This window comes from Taudactylus pleione, unplaced genomic scaffold, assembly GCF_031769625.1.
Source record: "Taudactylus pleione unplaced genomic scaffold, aTauple2 ptg000018l, whole genome shotgun sequence".
In the NCBI taxonomy this organism is placed as follows: domain Eukaryota; kingdom Metazoa; phylum Chordata; class Amphibia; order Anura; family Myobatrachidae; genus Taudactylus; species Taudactylus pleione.
The window spans coordinates 5,261,465-5,284,780 of NW_028284420.1; the positions used below are offsets into that span (position 1 = coordinate 5,261,465).

A 23,316-nucleotide genomic window follows, 5' to 3' on the forward strand; every position below is an offset into this window, starting at 1 on the left:
ATTTTGATGGGCATAAGACAAAACTATTTCCTAGCATCAATAGGCCTAAAAGATGCCTATTTTCACATTCCGGTATTTTGAAAATATTTAAAGTTTCTGCATTCAAGAAAAACCTCTCCAATTTACTTGCCTACCGTTCTGTTTGGCTACTTCAAGAACGTTCACAACGGTTCTGGTGACTCTTATATCTTGCCTAAGAACAGAAGGTATAGCAGTATGGCCATATCTAGACTATCTACTAATTCCTGGAAGCTCAACAGAAATCGTGAAAGAAGCCGTGCATGGAACCATAAAATTTCTGCAATATCATGGCCTGGATAATAAATTGGGAAAAAAGTCGTTTAAATCCATCACAACAAATACAATTTCTGGATGTGCAGATATACTTAAAAATACATTATAGCACTGTCACAAGAAAGATGTGCAAAGATCCGAAGATTGGCTTCCTTAGTTCAGGTATGCAGCAGAATACCGTTACGTCTAGGGCTTCGCCTATTGGTAATGATGTCCTTTACCATAGATACAATACCGTATTCAGTACAGCAGGAAAGGGGTGGATAAGTACAAAAATAAATTCCAGAACAACATAATTGTCAGAAAAGCAGTATTTGGTTCTAACTACCGACGCAAATTTGCCAGGATGGGGAGCAGAGCTATTAACACAAAGTTTGCAGGGACTCTGGAATGCCAAAGAAAGATTAATGTCCTCAAATTAGAAGGAAATGCAGGTGGTTTGGAGAGCTACAGAAGGTTTCCAAGATCAATTAATAGGGAAACATTTAAAGGTATTTTCAGACAATATATCAGTAATGGTATATTTGAATCGTCAAGGTGGGACCAGCAGCAGAGTCTAAAATGGGCAGAAAAATTTCTCAATTCCCTGGCAGCCATTCATGTACCAGGGAAGGATAACATCATTGTAGATTTTTTTCAGCAGACAGTGTTACCAGGAGAATGGGAGCTGGATGTCCAAGTTTGAGGATAATGATAAAGTTTGGTTGTCCACAGATAGATTTGATGGCGACTCATCAAAACACAAAGGTACCACATTTTTTTTTCTCCAGATACCACCTACCGCAAACAAGCGGAGTACACACGTTCTCTCTACCATGGAAGTTCGAACTGGGATAGGTGCTTCCACCATTTCCAAAGATTACTCGTGTGCTAAAAAAGTTCAGAGGAGAACGAATATAATAGTGCTTCCTTTGTGGCCAAAAACAGTGTGGTTCCCGACAGTAGTGAGAATGGCAGTGGAAGAACCATGGACTTTACCAGTCATGCCAGGGCTGTTACACAAAGGACCGTTGTTACATCCAAATTTTCAAAGTCTTCATTTGACGGTGTGGAATTTGAAAGGGAACTACTAAGGCAGAAGGGCGTGACTGAACAAGTGGTACAGTTTCTTATGCAAGCAGGAAAGAGAGTATCTTCAGATATCTATTATAGAATCTGGAAATACTTATGTTCTGGGCTGGCTCAAGTACTGTAGTTTTTACTTGATGTGTTTGAGAAAGGTCTGGCAACTTTAACCATTAAGGTACAAATAGAAGAATTGAGTATTTTTTGGATAGAAGATTATCCGAGGAGAATCTTGTAAAAATGTTCTGCCAAGAAATGAATAGAATACGACCTCAAGTAAGATTGATCTTAGCCCCATGGGATTTGAACCTAATACTGAATGCGTTAATGGTAACTCGGTTTGAACCATTACATGAAATTAATATAAAGCTACCGTACTAACTTGGAAAGTGGTCTTCCTAATCGCTATTACTTCAGCAAATAGAATTGTTGAACTTCAAGCATTATGGGCAGAAGAGCCTTATTTAAATATCTTACCAGATAAGGTTGACCTCAGGACAAATCTAAGTTTCTTCCCAATAGTGGTATCAACATTTCATCTAAATCAAAAAATTATTTTGCCTTCATTTTTCCTGCAACCAAGAAATGAGAGAGAAGAGAAATTCCATGTGTTAGATCTGGAGCAGGGGGATTTCTGTCTATCTAGACAGAGTTAAAGAATTTCGGAAGACTAAGCATTTATCTATCCTGCACACAGGTGCAAGGAAAGGTGGTGCATCCACTAAACAGACTATCGGAAGATGGATCAAGCAGTTGATTACTTTTGTGTATGAAGAAAATTTGGCGTAAAGCTCCAGAAAATCTGAAGGCAATGGAAGCCTTCATGGGCAAAGAAGGCTGAAGTATCTGTGCAGCAGCTACCTGGTCACCTGTTCATACCTTTTCAAGGCACTATGCTTTGGATGTTTCAGAAGCCCACTTTGCAAGTCATGTCCTCAGAGGGGCATTGGATTAAATAAAATTCAGTCATTTAAGCATAATTGTTGCTATAGACTATTTATTCCCCTCCCATATATTTTATGCTTTGGTATATATGTCAGAGTAATGGCTGCTATGAAGTAGGAAGAAGAAAACGGCAAATTATAACTTACCGATAATTTTATTTCTTCTAAATACTTCATGGCAGCCTATAATTTATCGGCTCTAATGTGTTTTTTTCCCTAAAGTTTAAGAGACACTCAAATGACTGAGGGAGGGATAAGGGGAGGAGACCTATATACCTGAAGTGGGCAGACCTTAAGGGGGAAAATAACTTTCTTTGTAATCCTAATGGAAAGGGATGTAATGGCTACCATGAAGTATTTAGAAGAAATTAAATTATCGGTAAATTATAATTTGCTGTTTTACGTCTCTGACCCTGGAGTAGTACTTCTCTAACTTGTATACTTCTGACTGACCCTTCCTAATATCAGAAGAACTCCAGATAGAGGGAATATACCCCAGACATTCAAAGGGTGACCGTGAAGAGGGTATTGAGCATGGGTCAGTGCAAAGAATACTGCCTTGAGTGCCAGGTCATTTTGTCTAGCATCCCTGAAACATTGATTGGAGGGTCAAACTCCACCCATGTGAATACAGATTGTACCTAATTGCAACACACTCTAGTGCGTGGTTAGAGTTAATTTTGCCCGATGGGTGAAGTGAGCCATTTTATGTGTGATATGGCTGCCGGCTTAGAGATTGCCTGGAGCAGCGTCTATGCAGTGTGATCCTTTCAGTGTTTTACTAATCGCTGAGGGACTGATATGAATGAAAATAAAATAATACAAATAAATCTGCCTCTGCATCATCAAAAATAGTGCCTTGCACTTAGGGCACTTAAAGGAAACTGCAGCTCTATTACATTTGGCCAGGAAAAGGGGAAGGAGCCTCCATGCTCCTCATGATACCTCCACAGAGTATCCAGTGCCAACCCTTCCCTCCCATAGGAAAAAAGAAAAAAGATAATTATTTGTTCAGCTTCTTTAAGGATCCGTTTTCCAAACTTATGTCTATTTCGGAGTTCTGAAGTGATGACATCCAGAAGTTAATGTTTGGAAAATGTCTATCCCTGTCACTTCACATTCCTTCCTGTTATTGTCCTTTGAGATAACTTCTCTAATCCATCTTGCAAACATGTATTTGGAAGGCACTTTTCCCTGTCATGGATTTTCATAAAGTACAAAAAGATAATTTTATTTTTCAGTCATCTTAGACCAGAGGTTCTCAAACTCGGTCCTCAGGACCCCACACAGTTCACATTTTCCAAATCACCTAGCAGCTGCACAGGTGTATTCATTACTCACTGACACATTTTAAAAGTTCCACTGGTGGAGCTAATTATCTCACTTGTGATTCTGTGAGGAGACCTGTAAAACATGCACTGTTTGTGGTCCTGGGGACCGAGTTTGAAAACCACTGTCTTAGACGGATGCATTGTTTCCAGTTTATTAGTTTCCCCCAGAACTGCCTAAATTCAGCAAGGTCTGTAGAAATTCTGGGTTATGTTGACATGACATGATTACATCAACTGTGTGGTTGGTTTCTTGGCTACACATTCATGCTTTGAATCTCCAATTCCACCACATCTCAAAGGTAGCTCTATTGGATTGAAGTCTGAGTGTGACCATGTAGGCCTTTAGAGTAAACGGAACTCATTTTAAGGTCCCTGGATCCTGCTTGAAATGTGCGAGTTATCAGCTGAAAGTAGCTATTAGATAGAAGATAGATTGACACTGATCATAAAATGTTCCACTTGTATAAAATATGGAAGGAGTCCAGCCACAATCAAGGAAGTGACTTGGGTGACTATTCTATGCAAAAGTATTTAAAAAGAAAGATAAACTTGACCATGAGCAAAGTAAGTTACACACTTAATTGTGTTAAAATATACTTAATTTGTGCTCATGAAGCAACTGGGTTAGGAGCAATTGAATGACCATTTTCAGTTTTGATCAACTTGCAAAGAGATGCTTTTGTGCGAGCTGTAAGATCTATATATTTGGCAAAAAGCAAACTATCATATACCACATTGTACGGAAATTTTGCTTGTGCACTGCAAGGCTATGGGTTGTACATACTTAAAGCAACTCTATGGGCGGAATTCAATTGTTTCCAGCCCCTATCGCGCACGACGGAGCTATTCAATTCTTGCTCCTGTCGGGCGTAATCAGCTGCCAGCGCTACATTTCAGCTCGCAGCCCCAGGGGGATGAGAGCTGAAATGTGCGAAAAGTGACCTGTTTGGGCGCGCAAACATCACTTTTCGCGGTCGCGCCCAGCACTTTGGTCGGGTTTAGCTGCTTTACGCGGCTAAACCTGACCTCTATGGGCGCAATCAGCGTGAAAAATGGCAGCAATTGAATAGCGGCCCACGATCTCCTGTCACTTTAGACGGGAGATCCGGACCGCGTAATCAATTGAATTCTGCCCTATATTGGAAAAAATTTAAATTATACTTCGGATTGAATAATACTGCTTGATATCTTAGTTTTACAAATAAGATGTGAAATACTTGTGCTCTGTGTGATGAAACGACAGACATCTCCGTTTTGAAGCCGCTTATTATATACATTAAGTATGTTTGTCAACTTTCAAAAAAGAGATTACTGTTAAGCGCCATACACATGGAGCGATCAGACAAAGATTAACAACATCATTGTCTGATCGTCCTGCGCCCTCCTGGTGTGCTGGATGATCGATATCGATCATCCAGCACACCACCTACCTACCAACGACTATGATCGCGGGTCCCTATAGTAACTTGCTCGATATCGAGCAAGTTGACCTGCATGAACGGGCGATGGACATGCATGCCCGCGCATCGCAGGTCATTGGTGGGTTGGAAGGGGCCAAAAACTGAACGATATTGTTATCGTTCAAATCGATCCGTTTTATCGTACAGTTTGTACGCACCATTAGTTTTATATAAATATGTGCCATCATTGATGGCAAAGCTGAAACTATAACATAATTTTAAAATATTGGTCGGCTGTCTATGTATACCACCGCCTGGCTCTTGCTAGTGCCCAAGCAGCTGCTAAGGTGTCTCAATTAGTCAAATCTAATGATCTCTTAAAACAACTGTCCTTCTTGTTTCAAAATTCCCCAGTTAGAATGGCTGGTTTACATGAATATACTGGTTTATAAAATATACTGAACAGTCCTCAGATTAAACTTTGAAATAGCTAGTGACACTAGGTGGATGTCTGTTAACTTTGCTGTACAGTCTTTAAGAGAATCTTTGGTGAATGTCTTTCAGTACCTCTCACAGTCCTGCTGTTTCCATCTCAGAAACAGCAGGACTGTTTCTGAGATGGAAACAGTCCTGCTCCAGGGTCAGCATCAGACCTTCTCACCCTGGAGGCAACGAAGACCCTCATCCACTTACTGGTCTTCTCCAGATTGGCCTTCTATCTGGCCTCCCTGAATCCAACCCATCTCCACTCCAATCTGTCCTTAATGTTGGGGCCCGGCTCATTTTCCTCTCCAAGCACACTACATCTGCATCACCTCTCCTACAAGCCCTACACTGGCTCCATTTCCCCTTCAGAACTTAATTCAAGTTTCTAAAGGTGCCCACACACATACCGACTTTTCATCCAATTTGGCCGATTTCGATGAATCGTGACGACAGATCATGTAAAAAATGGCCAAATCGTGAGTTTCTACTCTTGATCACGATGCCGATGCGCGTCCCCGCTCGTCGTACCTCGCATCTTCAGATCTGCTGTGCTATAGGGCAGATTAGCCAATCTGGGATACAATGCATTGGCTGCAAGATAGATCTTTAGTCAGATTGGACATTTTTAACTCCAAATCGTGACCACGACTGCCTGGGGAGAGTTCAGGGGAAATCGTGTACATCAGCTGATTGGGAGCAAGTCGGTATGTGTGTGGGCACCATCACACTCGCTTACAAAACCGTAACACAGTCCTCTCGTTTTTATATCTCTGACCTTATCTCCCTTCACACTCCTGTCTGCCCAATTTGCCCCACAAATTAATACCGTCTCTACTGCCAACTGATTACTGCCTCCCACTTCCACATTCAAGATTCTGCCTGTGCAGCTCAGTACCTCTGGAACTCTCCTAGTCTCTACAAAACTTGAAACGGGCTCTCAACACGCATTTCTTAATCAAAGCCATCCAGCGCTCATCCTTACCCACTGCCCCATGAGGGCCCTGTTCCATTCTAAAGGGAAGGGCAGACAGACCTAGGTGACATGTCTGCCCCTCCACTATAGAATGGAGCAGGGCTCACTTCCTTCATGTGCTTTTCCTTCCATTACTTATATTATACTACCTACAATGGTACCTAACCCTTGGTTTATGCTGACCTGCTGCTTACTTGAGTATTATGACCGCTGATGCAGCAATGTTTATAAACCATGTCCTTGCTCTGCAATGTTTTGTACTGTAATGGTGGGTACAGGGTAAATCGAACGGCCGATATATATATATCGCGAGCAGGTCGGCGGGTGTGTACCCCCTGATATCTCTTTGAACGACATTGCTCACAAACACATTGCATGGCCCATATATCTGCAGAGATATAGTCACTTTTATTTATTGTTTTGCTCATTCTGTTTATGTACATTGCAAGACACTACGAACCGCCTTGTAGCGCCATATAAATAAAGGCTAATAATTCCTGCATTGGAAAGAGAGGCCACTGAGCAAAATGATATCACAGCTTAAGGTTTAAGCAAATATGAGAGCATACAATTTTGTAGCTTCACTTATGATGTGTTCAGATGTGATGCCTCATTTGTCTAAAGTTTGGCAAACGAAAGATGTTAATTTCACAGAAATAGACCCTATCTTAGAAGCTACAAAATTATGCGTTATGGAGTTGGATGACACACCTGCTACTCGTTTTAAATATCTACAACTTCCTATTGAATGGTCTGCCCTTCGAATAAATTGTTCTGATGCTAATGCCACTGCTTTGAAACCATATTTCTGTGGTAAATACATAGGGCCATATTCAATTAGTGAGCGAAAAGTCTGTGCTGGACTTTTCGCTCCACATCGGAGCTTTTCTGGGGATAAAGTATCGGGTGCGTTCCCGCTTTATCCCCGTATTCAATTTGGAGCCGGCGAAAACAGGAGCCTGCGGAAAGGTAAGTATCGAGAATTATAGGGGAATTTTCGGGAATTCACCCTGGGACCCCCCTAATGATGTCCTGACATGGGGGATCACTGTGGTTACCTCCGTTTTTCCCTGCTGAAGGAAATTAGGGTTTTTAAATAGCCGCGGCAGGTGTGTTTTTCAAGTGTTTTCAATACAGCGAGTCATGATCAAAACGAGGCTTGTTAGATTCTTTTTGAGAATTATTCTAAACATGGAAGTTCTGCAGTTTTAAACTATGAAAATGGTAAACTTAAATGAGCACTTGCTTCAAAATTGTTAGAACTAGAGTCCTACAAAAATCTATAATCAAAACAAATACATAAAACTGAGCTCAAAGAATATTTTCCATATTTAGCAAAACTAGCTGTTCTTGGACTTACCTGTAAGCATAGCTTTAGAAAGAGGATTTTCTACTTTGATTAAAACCTGTTCCAAAATATTGCATTAATCTATTAAACCAGCTAACTTTGTCAAAGTCTCCCCTTCTGGCCAGTCCCTACACTGATTTATAAAATCATGAGAATTGCTCTGCATCTCTTGCACCCCATTTTCCCACGGTGTGGTATAATAGATCGACAGTCAATAGGTCGACACCAGATGGTCAACATGGTTAAAAGGTTGTTCATATGGTCGACACATTTTTTATTTTTTTTATTTTGTGCCTGATCCTAACCTTAACAATGTTGAAAATCATGGAAAAACATATCAACTATGTGTTTGTAGACCATTTGAATCTGTTGACCTTCTGCACTGTCGACCATTGTCAGTTGACTTTTTGACCATGTTAAACTATTGACTGTCAATCTTTCATCCTGATACAATTTTCCCATATGCAAGATAATTCTTGTCAGCTATTTCCCCGGGTTCCCATTAATCGATATGCTTGGGGGTGATTGTCTCTTTAAGCCTATATAAGTTAGCAGAGCTCAACCCATGAAAATAGCTTTGTTTTTGTTTTTTAAGTCGGTTAATGAATACTTACGATCATACAACGACGAAAAAATAACACCTCAATGTAAACAGTAATGGGTACATAGAAAAAAAATAAAATACACCGATCAATCTTATAGTATTGTACATTAATAGGAGGCAGGGTAAAAGAAAACGACTAATACGTAAAAGTTTTACGCATAAAATAGAGAATAGAATTATTATCAAGTATCAAAGTAGGGAGAAAAGGTAAATAATCTCAGGAATGTGTTGCGACGTTGGGGTGCAGGGGGATTTGGAAAGAGAAAAAAAAAGAAAATGAGGAAGGGCCGAGTGAGGTTTCAAAAGAGTAAGGTAGAGGATGCGGTGGGAAGAAATTTTTCACCGGAGGCCAGGGAGAGCGATTTTTTTTAAAAGAATAACACGGGGATCACACTAAAGGTGCATACACACGTAACGATTTTGTAACCAACGATTTTCTGTCAAATTTTCCCTTGAAAAAGTGAACTATTTTTTGAAGTGCAATTAACTATTTTTAAAACGATGAACGAAAAATGTTCCTTCCCTTAATGAAAATCATTATGTTGGACAGTCTGAAATGGACGATGAGCTACAAACGGTGTAAAAAGCGCTTGAACGATTTTCAGTCATCGTTATAACTGAGAAACTGAACGATTTTTCGAACAATTGAAGTATAACTACGTCGTTAACGACAAATCGTTCAAAAAATCGTTAGGTGTGTATGCACCTAAAGTGAAATGTATCCACTTTGTTGTTCTGGAGACTAGTTATATACTCTATCTTAGACATGAACCAATGGGCTATCTGGTAATTAGCAGCTCAAGAAATATGAAGAGCAGGTCTGTTAATATTTTTAGATGCATGGTTGATTGGAGCACACGGAATCAGATATGCATGGGACAGGGAGGGGGATGGAAGAACTGCCAAATTAGATATAAGGGAGCTGACTTTTATTTATTTATTACCAGTTATTTATATAGCCCACACATATTCCGCAGCGCTTTACAGAGAATATTTGTTTATTCACAGTCCCTGCCCCAGTGGAGCTTACAATCTATATTCCCTACCACATGTACACGCACATATTTAAACACTAGGGTTAAGTATTTGTTGTCAGAAGGAAACCCACACAAGCACAGGGAGAATATACAAACTCCTCACAGTTAGGGCCGTAGCAGGAATCGAACCCACGACCTCAACACCATATTCCAGAGTGGTGTAATTTTTGGACAGGGCCACCAGGTATGGTAAAACGTGCCAATTTTGCCACGTTGAATTCTGCCAGCCGTGCCGCCGCTGTGGATAGCCAACCTCACCGATTGGATATTGTTGCACTCTGGAGCTGGTGAAAGGAAGATTTCTTTGACCACTGCACACCCTTGGGAACTGACAATGCTGAATATTACCAGCTGTGCCGGGTGAGTAATGCCTATCATTCGAACTTTATACACAAAGAACTTTATACTTAAAGATCTATCAACATTGTTTATTGAATTCAACACACACTGTCAATATACTTTACAGACCTTGATCTCAAGTGCTTTTTAGCTTGCTTGAATTTTTCTTTTCCTTTTTAATAGTGATTTTTGGAACTATTCTGATCTCATTTATGTTTACATGTTTGTCTTGTTAAATGTTTGTATACCGGTAGTAGCTATCTTTATTCTCCCCTTTTTACATTTGGTGAGCAATTGATGCATAACCTTTATGCCTATGTTAGCATATCTTTACTCTTAGTAGAATATTCTACTGGATGAATTTATAATACATTTCTATATACATCAATTACAATTTGTATTTATTTCTACTATGACACCCTGGTGAGCGCTGGTCCTCCGCATTTACTTTTATCTATTTTTCATGTAGGTGGGGTAACCTACTCAGTTCTAGCAGCCCCTTGTGCAAAGTGTCAGTGGAAGAGCGCTTTTCTCTCCCTTCTTTCTTGCAAATTTTGCAACATTGTCTCCAACACAGGTCAGAAGTGGTAGGGTACATCCGATGAAGACGCTCTGGGACCAGGTACCATTTGGTGAAAATCTTATGAGTTTTCTCAAATAGCCACACTAATAAAGCATTTGGATAATATGGTAGGACGTATTGCGTCCTAAGCATCATTACCCAATGAGAGGTCCAAAGCTATCTCCCATGCATGTTCATGAGTATCGATTGTGGGGGGCTACAATGCTAAAATAGTATGATATAGAAAAGAGGTGGTACCTTTTTATAGAAAAATTTAAATTTGCATATATATATATATATATAAGTCCAGTATTAGTCCACACTCACGTCTGAAAATCCAATTGCTGGGGTTTGCCAATTTCACAATTCTTACGAGTTTTTCGGAACAATTCTGATCCTGAGATGGCAGATGTCCAGATCGGTGAGATGCGACAACGTTTCCTTGAAAGAGGATATAACTTGAAAAATTTGAATATATGTTTACAAAAGGCCAAAAAGATTTTTTGTGAAGGTTATAATGCGAAAAAGCGATCTAAAATTGAGGATCCTTTTGTAATTACTACAACATTTGACTCTGCTGGTTCGATTGTCCGTAATGCAGTGGTTAAGCACTGGGATATTATTGCTACAGATCCTGTTTTAAAAAATTGTATACCTAAACGACCATTGATGAGCTTCAAGCGTGGCCAGAATTTAAAGGACAGACTAATGCGTCCTGATAGAACAAAGGCTGTGGCTGTTCAAACTTGGATGAACCAAGTGAAGCCAGGATGCTTTCGATGCGTAAATTGTATTACATGCAGGAGTATGATGGTGGGTCAATTTTTTCATCACCCACACACAGGTACCAAGATCTACATTCGACATCGAGTCACCTGTACCTCCGACCATGTGGTTTACTTATTGGTGTGCCCGTGCTCTCTGGTCTATGTTGGCAAGATGATACGTCCACTTCGTGAGAGGATGGCTAACCATCGATCCTTTATTAGAGCCGCGCTTGTTAATGGTTCTTCTGATAAAACTGTAGCAAGACATTTCCTTGAAACACAGCATGCTTTAGCAACATTGAGATGCATGATTATCGATTGGGTGCCTCCACCCAAGAGAGGAGGCGATCGGGCCAAACTCTTGCTCCAGAGAGAAGCGATGTGGATACATAAATTGGATACGGTCCACCCTCGCGGCCTTAATGAAGCTATACACCTTGGGATGTTTTTGGATTAAAGTATTTTTGGATCTCAAGTGGGGGTGCATCATCAGATTTTGTAATGATACAATTTTTTTGATTTTTTATTTTTTGTTTTTTCGAGTGTTGTGGCAATGTGGGTTTCCTATGGAGTTTGTTTATTTGTTATTTATTTTTAATTATTTAATGTGTCTAAATTTGGTTGTTTATAATTGAATTTTTTTTAAAAATGTCGACACACATGTTGACAAACCATGTTTTTGTATACATTATAATTTAGGCATATGTAATTCAATCCAGATGGATAGACATTGTCCTATCATTATATTATCTATGAGGAGGTGTTTCTCATTGGTTTGCTTACAGGCTGCGTCTTTTTGATGGACGTGCATGTCGACTGCCCGATTGATATTAGCTTGATGAGTCAATATATGAAAACTCTGTTAGTTACATCTTCATTTAAATTAATGGGTTATATGGTGACGTATACTTGTTTGTCTGCGTCACCGGGTCCCTAGTGTTCTTGTATATTACTTCGTGATTTGATTGATCCGGGCGCTAGCATCGACGGATGAAGTGCAGGAAGCCTTAACAGCGGTTGTCATGACTGCTGTATTAGCTTGCGTGCCACTTGACAGGAAATGGTACCGACTTGCGTTCCACTTGGCAGGAAGTTTGGGGAATTGACACGCACGCTAGCGGGGGATGCAGCTCGATTATACCTGTAAGGTTTGTTTTTATATATGTGTCTTTTAACATGTTTTTTTTCATTACTTTTCATTTTTTAGTTAGTCTTTGATTGGTATTATTGCACAATTACAAATGATGTCTTCATGTCTCTATATGTTTGTATTGTTTGTACTCACATGATTGTGAGGGAGGAGTCTCTTAATTGGACTCAGGTATATATTGATGCAAAGTACTACTTGGAATTGTACCTTGACAAAGGTCCATGGCTAGGACCGAAACGTCGGAGCTTTACTATGATGCTGTAAAAATTTTTTTAAAAAGATGAAATAAAAACTCATTTTAGAAGACTGGTGAGTGCACCCCCTTTGTTCATTTTATATATATATATATATATATATATATATATATATATATATATATATATATTATATTATTATTATTATTATTATTTTTATTTATCCTGGGTTGAAGACTGGACCCTGAAGTGCATCTGCAGCCTTTATTTGTTTACATTGTCCTCACCCGCCTATGACACCATTCCATTGATCCTGAAAAGGACCCCACTGTTTGCTATCATGCATGCAAACTCTGGCTTTAACTGCTGTGGGTGCAAGGAGTGCAGCTGCTATGGTGTCCGAGCTGCCTTGGTGGCCAGCTGCTCCCCCTGCACCCAGTCACACACACAAGATGGGTGTGTCCAGTCAGTGCTGCCAGGTGTTGATTTGGAGCCGGCCTGCCAGCTGATTACAGCTGGCACACCGGCAGGTAGACATGGAGAAACAGCGCCGCTGGTCGCGAGGCAAATAGATCTCCCGAACTGGCAGCCAATCGGCAATGGCGGCTCCTGATTGTCTGCCGGTCCGGGAGGTCTGATTGGCTCTCGACCGACGCCAGATTCAAATTGTGCTGCCTGTCCATTTCGGCTGCTGCCTGCCAGTGCATCAGCTGTGTCTATCCATCCTGCAGCCAGTTTTACATATCAGTTTTGCATATTTTGCTCCTACTGCACATTGAGAAATTAAGTTAATCCTTTAAACTCTGCCGGCCACTTCTGCTGTTTGATCCCCTTGAGACTTTTCAATCAAATGTATGACTTGGAAAGTGACTTTTGTCTTTACCATTTTGTCCGGTCAGTGTGTTTCAGAACTGGGGGCTTTTATATTCTAGCTGCCTCCTTTTCTGATCTTTCATATAGATAAGGGTGGTGTAATGGTGCGTTTCCACTTATAGACATACAAACGAGAGCAGGATTACAACATTGCAATCGTGCTGTCGCTTGTATGTCTAGTGATGTGCCTAGATAGATTGCAAAATTTACCAGCGGGCACGCGTATTGCTGGTCATTTTTGTAATTTAAATGCCCGATTTGCGGGCGATTCCACGATAACGACGTCGTTATCATGCTATCGCCTGTCCAAATCACCTAGTGGATACCCGTCTTTAGTTTCAACCTCTTGAGACAGTTAGCTTTTCTGGATGATGATCAAGCACTACAAATTTACCTTGATCGCATTGCCAGTCTAGGGAAGACTGAGAATTTGCTGGTTCTCTATGAAGCAAAAAGTTTGGGCTGCATCAAAGCAGACTACAGCTAGTTGGCATATTCTAGTTCCATCATCCAGTGCCAGACCAAATTTCAGCTCATTCATCCAAATAGATGAGTACAGAGCGTATTATTGAGATGTTTTTGTTTTCCTTCATTATCCCTATTTTCTCGGGCTTTGTAATTCAGAAAGTGACATCTCCTACACACTCAATTCACCCCATGGGTAGCAGTGTCTACCAGATGGCTTTGTAGGAACAGATTTAACGAGTTCCAAAATTCCTCTTATTTTTGGTTCTTTTGATCTTGTTCTATTAATGTTTGCTTTATTTTGCAGGTCTCCTACTGAGCTTTATTTTGATGTCTCTAATATTAGAGCATATCTTTATTTGTATAACTTCTTCTCTCCAGGTAAATTGCGACCTCCGACGGCAAATGGACGAGCAAAAAAAAATGCTGGAAAAGTACAAGGAACGGTTAAATCGTTGTGTAACGATGAGCAAGAAGCTGCTTATAGAGAAGGTAAGACTAACTTCTTGGGAACTCAGCAGGTTCCCCATTTTGTCCTTCATGTGCACCTCCTGTCAAATAATGCCAGACCAATTGCAGTATAATATAAACGTTAGTGAACACATACAAAAATGTATTGCTCTACTAAAATATCATATTTAATGGTGGCATGTTGTCTTGTGGCTATGGCTTTATTTTAGAAAAAGGCAACCCTATCGGATTCAAACAGGTGCTTTTAAATACTATTCCTTTTACCTTTCTGGTTTTTCATGGACCATAAAAAAACACCAGCATCAATGACAGTGATCAGAATTCAAATTGCGGGGAAGGTCTCAGAATAGTACACAACTCTAGCTACACACCTATAAAACTGCCACAAGATTGTTTTCTTCCGCACGTCTGTCCTGTTGATGCCAAGAAATGCAAATTTCACGTGTGGAGACATCCGAGTGGCCTGTCCCCAGCCAGCTGTAGGGAAGAGAAGCAGGGGGTTGTGGTGAGATTCAGGGGACTATGCTGACATGGCGTAGGTTGTTATGAGATGGAGGGGGCTGTGGGGAGATGAAGTTGCACCCATGCAAAGCCGTTGGTGGGTCGCTAGTACATATTAATAGAGAGTGAACGAACCTCAGACTGTAATTGTTCAAGCAGGGAGTGGGTGATGAGGCGGTTGTAGGCAATCCGCTCAAGGAGTTTGGAGGCAAAGGGGAAAAGAGAGAGTATTAGGATTAAGGGTGGATTTATTTTTTTTTTAAGGATGGGGGTAGACAAGGGCATGGATGAATGCAGACTGGAAAGTTTCTGATGAGAGGGAAGATTGAAGAGATGGGCAAGATGGTAACAGGCGGTAGGTTGGAAAGAAGACGAGTGCCTGGTTGGATATCCTTACAAATGTATTACATTTTAGATGTGAAGTGGGTGGCAAAGTCAAGGGCAGAGTGCGATGGGGTGTCAGCTGAGGGAGTTTTAAGTGGCAAAGACGATAGGGGTTGGAAAACTGGGAGGAGAGAAGGGTCTTGAAATAAGACTCTTTAGAAAAAGAAAAGGCAGCACTGTAGGTCAAGAGCAGTTTAAAATGGAGGATGTCTGCAATGGAGTCCAATTTCCTCTACTGTCGCTCAGCGGTTCGTGAACACTTCACTTTTGCAGGTATCTGGTGCGTTTGGAATGCCAAGTTTGTAGCAGGACCATAGTGGAAGAGAAGTGATTGATGGAGTAATGGGATATGCGGGTGCGAGTGACAGACGAGTGGAAGGGCGAAATAGGAGGGGAAGGGGGGGGGCTGGCGGGGGTGAGGTAGGACAAGGTGTAGAAGAGAGAATTATGTAGCTGCTGAGTGAGGGAGAGAATTTAAAAAAAAAAAAAAGTCAGTGTAGAAGGTGGAAATTAGGGGTAGGATAAATGGGTTGGGTACATAATGTCGATATGGTCATAATGTCGGTGTTGATCATATCGACGTTCATTATGTAGACAGTGATGAAATGTGGAAATATTAGAATGTTGACATTTCGTCCTGACTGCTCTAGCTGCGCTTTTTCTGGTCCGGGCATTCATGCTACCGTCACTTTCTGGGCCAGAGCTCCAATCCTTCGGCATTCCGGTCAGTATTTCTCCGCTATCCCTAATCCCTCAACCTCCCTCTAGTGCCTAACCCTGAAGTCGACATTCTGACAATGTCGTCTCTTCTTCTGTCAACATTCTGATAATGTCGGCAGTCACAGTCAACATCATAACTGTCAACATTGTGTTGACATTGTAACGGTTGTCCTTTTGACTACATCCCGTATAAATAGCAGTATTAATGGATAATGAGAGATACTGAAACAGTGCAGTTAAAATGGCAAAAATGCAGATAAAAAGAGGGAGAACAGTGCTAGTAAATATCTACACATAATTACAATAGTTAGGAGCTTGTGTGTGTGTATATAGTGTAAAGATAAACAATTTTACGAATGTATGGATGTGAAGCAGTGTTAAAAAGCAATGGGAATGCAGGCAGGAATTACAGTTGTATTAAGATAAAAAAAGGCCCTGGAGTGTTATCACTGTGTTGTGTTGGGGGAGAAACTCATTAATACCCTTTCAGATCAGAATGGATTTTGGCCACAGGTCCATTTTGGGTGCGACCCTGCTAAGACCCCTTTCAGACTGGCGACCCGACACTAATGTCAGGTTGATGTCATCACCACCACCTGGCGACCCAGCTCTTGGAGATTATATAGTCTGGAAGCACCGGCTCTTCGTATGCAGTGAACGGGACCGTAATCGGTTATCGCGGATTGTTGCCCGTTGTTGGTGGGTTCATGGTGTGCTGGATGATCGATATCGATCATCCAGTACACCCGGGAGATCGTTCAACGATCTCATTGTCGATCGTCCCGTGTGAATGCACCTAAAAATGTATTGACTGACTGGCCGCCTACACAGAACAATTTTTATTCAGTTTCTTTTCAAATAGTTATACTCGTCGCTTCTCCTAATCAGTCACTTAATCATCTCTGTTTACTAGAGGTTTTACCTACTAATGTTAAGTAAGCCGTCCTAGTTGTATACTTGTATTCTAAATATGCTACAAATGGTTACAATTTGCTTTTCTTTATTTTTTTTTTAAGCAATAGCCAGTAAATGATGTGCCTTGTTTATTGTTGAAATTAAATAGTAGACTTTGATTTCATTTGTGTTAATAAACACAGCTGGATGGATTCATTTTAATGCTGTATAAATATTATGTGATTGATAATACTGTAGACATGTCACTATCCTGTACTTTTTTTCAGTCCAAACAAGAGAAAATGGCCTGTCGAGATAAAAGTATGCAGGACCGTCTGCGGCTCGGCCACTTCACTACTGTCCGTCATGGTGCCTCTTTCACTGAGCAGTGGACTGATGGATATGCATTTCAGAACCTCATCAAGTAAGACGGAGCATGGCTTATTTCTTTGGTTTAATTTTGGCCATTGTCAGGTGATAACACTTTTACGCATTGGCTATATTTCTTTTAGCGTGTAAACTATGCCATAACATTTATTAATACAAGTTCTAGTGTTTTGAGCACTGTTGGTTGTCTTCCATTGATACCAGTGTGTTAAGAAACTGCAGCGTCTAGTTTACCCGATTTACTGCTAATCTTCAATTTGCCATATGTTCAAATGGTTTTGTTAATCCCTTTTCCCTGTAAAACATTATGTGAATACAGATAGTGGATTAAACATATAAAATTGCTTAATATAGAATTAGGCCATCACGCGCAACCTGCTTGCACCACCGCATTGAGTATACAAAGATTTGGAGTTGTGCAGCAGGGAATCTTCCAAATGATAGTCACTCAATTGATGCTTGGTTGATGGTGTTGGGAAAATGCTTTCTCAAATGTCATTCTGGAACAGAGGTGGGGAACCTTTTTTCTGCCAAGGGCCATTTGGTTATTTATAAAATCATTTGCGGGCCATACAAAATTATCAACTTAAAAATTTGCCTGCTATATAGAGCCCAGCCCCACAAGTATATTAAAAGACTCACCCAGGCCAGTATTGTACGACTCCAGTCCAATCTCCTCTCCTCCAAAATAGCTACAGCACAGCAGCAAGGGGTGCTCCAACAGGTACAGACACCCACTGTCTCACTCAGTCATCAGTCACTGGGTGTGGGGGTGCAGCAGCAAGGCTCCCCGGGAGTGCATCAGCAGGACTCCCTCCCTCCTTCCCTCCCTCAGAGATTCAGCAGTACTGTATTTTTATTAAAGACAGCCTGAGGGCTGCCTGATTCCGTGTCCAACGGCCACACCGGTGCTATACACTGCACATCTCCGTCATCCTCCGCTTAAGATGTCTGTGGGCGGGCTGAAGGAGGACGGGTGGCATGAGCCTGCACGGCCCTTAGTGACTTCTGATGTCAGACCCGTGCTGCGCACAGACGGGCAGCAGCTGAGCCGAGTTCTCAGGGCTCAATGCTGCCTGGCAAAAAACAAAGAGAGGGAAGAGAGCCACAGCTGGCCGGGCCTGGTAAAATGGTCTTGCGGGCTGTATACGGCCCGCGGGCAGGAGGTTCCCCATTCCTGTTCTAGAATAATACCATAAATGATCAATCTTGTGTCTGGAAAAGAAGTTGGACAACCGCACATGCTCTGTGTTTTCGAATAGCGTCATCCTTGAAGTCACTATTTCTGTTGAGAATGATTATTAACTATATATGATACTAATCACATATTAGCATTTATTTCACTTCCACATACTTCTACATCATTCACTTTTGTTGCATAATGAAAACAATTTTTCCTTATAGATTGGAACTTTAGAAAGTTCACCTCCCTATCACAAGCCTATAATCTCACTTCATTCAAAGTACGCTTTTCTATTTTGTTTGTAGTACCTTTTATTCCCACACCTCCTGGTTTATTTACCACTTAGAGCAGTATTTGACTGCTGCATCACTAAATTAACGTAACATTGCAAGTTCCTAGCATCCTCTGTTTTTGATCGGCACTTGCAGCTACCAATCCCTCCCTCTATTTAAGGCTTACGTGATGGCGAACAGAACACTAGTATTGCGGGTAGTAGCAGCCGATCCCATGCTGCTAGCATCTCCAATACCAGGAACACGTACTTGAGACGTGTTTAAGGGAAATAACTCCTTTCTCGAGGGTTTTCACAGAGGAATAGTGCAAAGCCTCCAATACTGGGAAGAGATTCAGCACTTCTCTCTCGAATGGTTGCCAGTTAGAGCTTTGCCATGGGGTAGGAGTTTATCCCTTTTCAAGTTTGAATCTCCTGCTTGGCAGACTAAGCCCAAAATGGTTTCCAGATTTCATATTCGTTAGATATTGTGATTCTGGCTTTGTCTCCACAATAAGATGGTTCTGTATATTTGGTGGATATGGTCAGGCCTTGAGCACCTACGTTCAGAGGGCAAGTGATGTCCACAAGATGCATGATATTTCTCTTTCATCCATGGTGGACACTGGAGACCAGGGAAAACAGGTTTCAGCCCTCCTCTCGCAGCCAGGGTACCTTTTCCGGGGGCCGTCTTCTGCATTTCTATATGGCCTGGCTGCAGACAACGTCCGATTCTTGAGTTCAAAGTATTGTGACTCAAGGTTATGTTTTAGACTTCCAGGAGTTCCGTTCTGCAAGACAGGTCTTCCTCTTGACCAAGTTAGATCGTGTAGTATCTCCTTGGCAGAGCGTGGACGTCTTAGCTGAACAGCTGTGTATAGCTGCTTCCAAGGATGTAGTTTTGGTAGGAAGGTGCTTTGCACTGCTTCCACTGAGTGTACCCACCACTAGAGACAGTTTGACGTCACCACCATCTCCAGGTTCCCGCATTTAAATGACTGTAAAAGGTTATTTACATTATATCCGTCCATTGAGGGACACGATGTGTCCACCTTTTTGCACATTTTTTATTCTTTACGTAATGTGTTTGATGTTTTTGGAGGTTGCTCTTTTTCCTCCTTTTTATTTGTTCCCCTCTGTCTTCTCCTTTGGGACCTGCTTAAATATAACTCAGGCTTCTACCTCTGAGGTCTATAAAAGGGGAGGAGCTACATACATGTTTAATATTTAAAATGCTCTTCTGGATCCACACTCTACGACCCAATGTCTCCCTACAGACTAAGAGAAAAGGATATATAACGTATGTATAAAGTTTCTGACAAAGGACAAAACATGTAGGTTGCCTCCGCACAGATTCTACATGTATTTTTTTACTGGTTGCCTGACAGTGCTAACTTCCTGGTGTGCACAGTAAACTTTCTCCTTCCATTGCTCCTTCATCCAATCTGGAGGACACTGCTATCATGGGTTGTAGAAGCTGCTGAGGAGCTAGGCATGTAAGTGTTAAAAAAAATATACAGAAAATAAGTCCTCCTCTCTATAGTCCACTCTCAAAGATTTTGCTTCAGTTTAAGCAAAGTGTCTCAAGGGTCAGGTTCGAAGCAATTTCATATTATTTCTCCTTCATCCACATTTACCTTACTTTCCTAGCATTTTTAGTAATGGCATAGGTTGAAATCCTGTCTGTTCTGCTACATTTCATATCCCAGATTATAACCTAAAGCTCGCACACTGAAGCAGACCCACTCTCAGAAGCTAAGCAGGGTGTGACCTAGTTAGTATTTGGATGGGAGATATCCTCCAATGTATAGCAGATGCTGTATGTACACTACCTGCTGCTTTCCTCTCTACCTTACTTGGGGGTCCAGCAGTTTGCTTTTGGAGCCTGATAGAGATTAACTGTGGAGGAGATTGTTAGTATCATCTGCAACCAAAGTACTCTAGCAGGGGCTTATTTCCAGGATGTAGTCAAACGGCCGACAATGTGAAAGTCAACAATTATGATATTGACATTGCTAAACTGTCGACATCAGGGTCAAGCTGCGGGGGTGGGGGGGTGTTAGGGCTAGGCACTGAAGTAAGGGCCAGGGATTAGAGAGAAATACTCACCGGAAAGCCGATGGATCGAGGCTTTGACCCATAATTCACAGTCAATTGATTGCTGGGACCCGCCACACTGGACTTGCTGCAGCTGTCAAGATCAATCCAAGTCACCGCTGGGCCACCAGTGACGATCCGTCAACATTTTAACATGACCTTGTCAACATATCATACCACACTCTTATATTAAATATACAACACTGCAAATGAGGCTTGTTGTCTTGAATTGTCTACTTAGTGGATTAGTAGGAATGTCAGTGTAGAATGGAGTCTTATTGCAGATGATCTGTTTGGAGGTGGACACTTTCTTAACATCCTGTTCCATTCTCAAATAAGGCTTTAAAGGAAGACAAAGCAGTTATTTCCCTTCACCACCTCTCCCAGTTTTCTCTAATTCTAGTGGAGCTTGAGCATCATCAGGTATTCCAAATTGAAGGAGATTTCTATCCAGTGTTCCTTTTGGGGTGATACATCAGGGTGATACAACAGGATCTTGTTTATTACAGTTCTTTTGTAACTGGATGGTACTGTCTTGGAGGCTCTTCTGTGTAGCTTTATTTTATTGGACCAGAAAAAGCATCAACAGACTACTTTGAAGTAGTCTATGGTACCGTTTGTTTCGAATTGTCAAGCCAGTAGATCCAAGTTCTAAGACTATTATAATGAAACAATGGATAAAGGCAGTAATACACCTACAGTGTTCTCCCCAGAACATTTTTCCAGCTGGGTGGGGGGCCTTCGCAATAATAAAATGTTTTAAACCCTTTCCTTTATAATGACTTAAACTTGATATTACATTTTATATATTAAGTCTCTTCTTATTAGAGGCCCAGTCTTCTGATTATGAAAAAGCTGCAAAGTCTGTAGGATCTGGTCCTTTTTATACAGCTCACAGATACTGTCCACACTTGCAGGCTACCAAAGTGCCGGGTGGTAGGCTGTTTCTTGCCGGGTGGTGCACCTGCAAAAAACAGCCTGGGGAGGACACTGCACCTAGAGAAATTTAACGTTGTCTCCCTATGTCTCTGAGAGTAAACGGCAATGCAAGTACCACTCAGTGTTTTCAAAAATTTTAAAGACTTGAGTTTGGGATCCATCTTCTCCATGACAGGGCCCCACTTTCGTAAAACTTCAGAATACCTTTTTCAATATCTGGTAATGTAGAGCACGTAATAAAATACAACAGTTGCAGCATTATCTGCTTAAGTTCATTAAGGGAAGGGAAATACATAGTTTCCAAATGCCTTAATATAAGTTTCTTCTTCGGGTTCCATAGGGTCCACAGGAATTACCTTGGGGTATGTGGTTGGAGTGGTCAAGACACAAAACCGTTACAAGCTTTAGCTCCCAGGATGCACTAGCTGCTCCTCCATATATACCCCGCCCTGGCTACAGGCACTTAGTTTGCGCAGGATTCAGTGCACCTTGTTAGACAGGGGACTGCTCAGGGCCGACTGCTTCCCCACTAGACCACCGGGGCATACAAGTCTGGTGCTGGTGACAGTGGCAGCGGCCATGTTAAAGGCCAGTGCACCCGGAGGGATGATACAGCCTAGGGGAGGTAGGCTCTCCTCAGCAGCCCTCCCCAAGCCCAGACGCCGATCCAGCGCAAGGTTTTTGCGCGTCTGAGTTGCTCCTCCCAACTTCCTCTGTATATGAGATACCCAGAGACCACTTTCAAGTGCTCTACTGTAGCTGTGAATCTCAGGAGGTTTGGTCAGTCTCCCTGTGTACCTCTCCTTTGGTGGCCAGGTTATACAAATCTCAATATCCTACTAAGCTTTGTGATTTTGCATAGTTGCTTAAGAGCCCATTGCAAGTATATTGCTTAAATCATTTTATGTGACTTGTGCTAGCTAGTTCTGCCGTGTGTTATACTTCCTTTGTTTTTTTTCTGAAAAAGCCTGTCAGTTATAGCTATCACTGCTATTTCTCCTCATCCCTCTGACAGGGTATGGGGGTTTTTCTGTGTATTTCACATTTACTAGATATTTGTGAAGGCGGTCACTTTGCATTGTTACCTTTTATACTTAATATGCTAATAAAGGGAAACCGGAGGTCATGCAGGTTTTATTTATAACTGCGTTTTATGACTATCACTGCTGTTGCTCCATTTAACCCTCAACTACCAGGTGTGTAGGGCTTAAATTGTACTTAACATTTGCTTGTGAAGACTGAGCTGTCCATCCCCCTCTCTCCTAATTAATTGGAGACGCTCGACTGCAACTGAGTGTCTGCTGAGGGGAGATTTGGTGTGTCTCTCTGTCTCTCTCTTGTAAATAGCACTGGTATCCTACCAACTTGTTTGCTGTATATTAATTCAGGGCCGATTTGAAAAGTATATTTGTATGTATTGCACTTATTTCCTACCAGTGTGTCTGCAATTTAGTGCCCATTTGCAAATCTATTTAGATACATGTAGATCCTGCCAAACTTATATGTTTAGATAGTTGATTTTAATGCCCTTTTGCAAATATATTATATGCATTATATATATCTTATGCTAACTCTGCCGTTGAAAAAAAAAATTTGTTTTCTCTTTGGTTTTTCCTAACCCCCAACTACTTGGTGTA

At 41.3% G+C, this 23,316-nt stretch overlaps 1 protein-coding gene across 3 annotated transcripts in view; it reads left to right on the forward strand.

Moving 5' to 3' along the window:
• TLK2 (tousled like kinase 2) overlaps positions 1 to 23,316 on the forward strand; it is a 178,325-nt gene that overhangs the window by 97,624 nt on the left and 57,385 nt on the right. For all 3 annotated transcript variants that reach the window (XM_088442441.1, XM_088442443.1, XM_088442442.1), the window contains 2 exons: positions 14,214 to 14,324; positions 17,090 to 17,226. In XM_088442441.1, the coding sequence (XP_088298567.1) occupies positions 14,214 to 14,324; positions 17,090 to 17,226 (248 nt within the window). The remainder of the gene's footprint in view (positions 1 to 14,213; positions 14,325 to 17,089; positions 17,227 to 23,316) is intronic.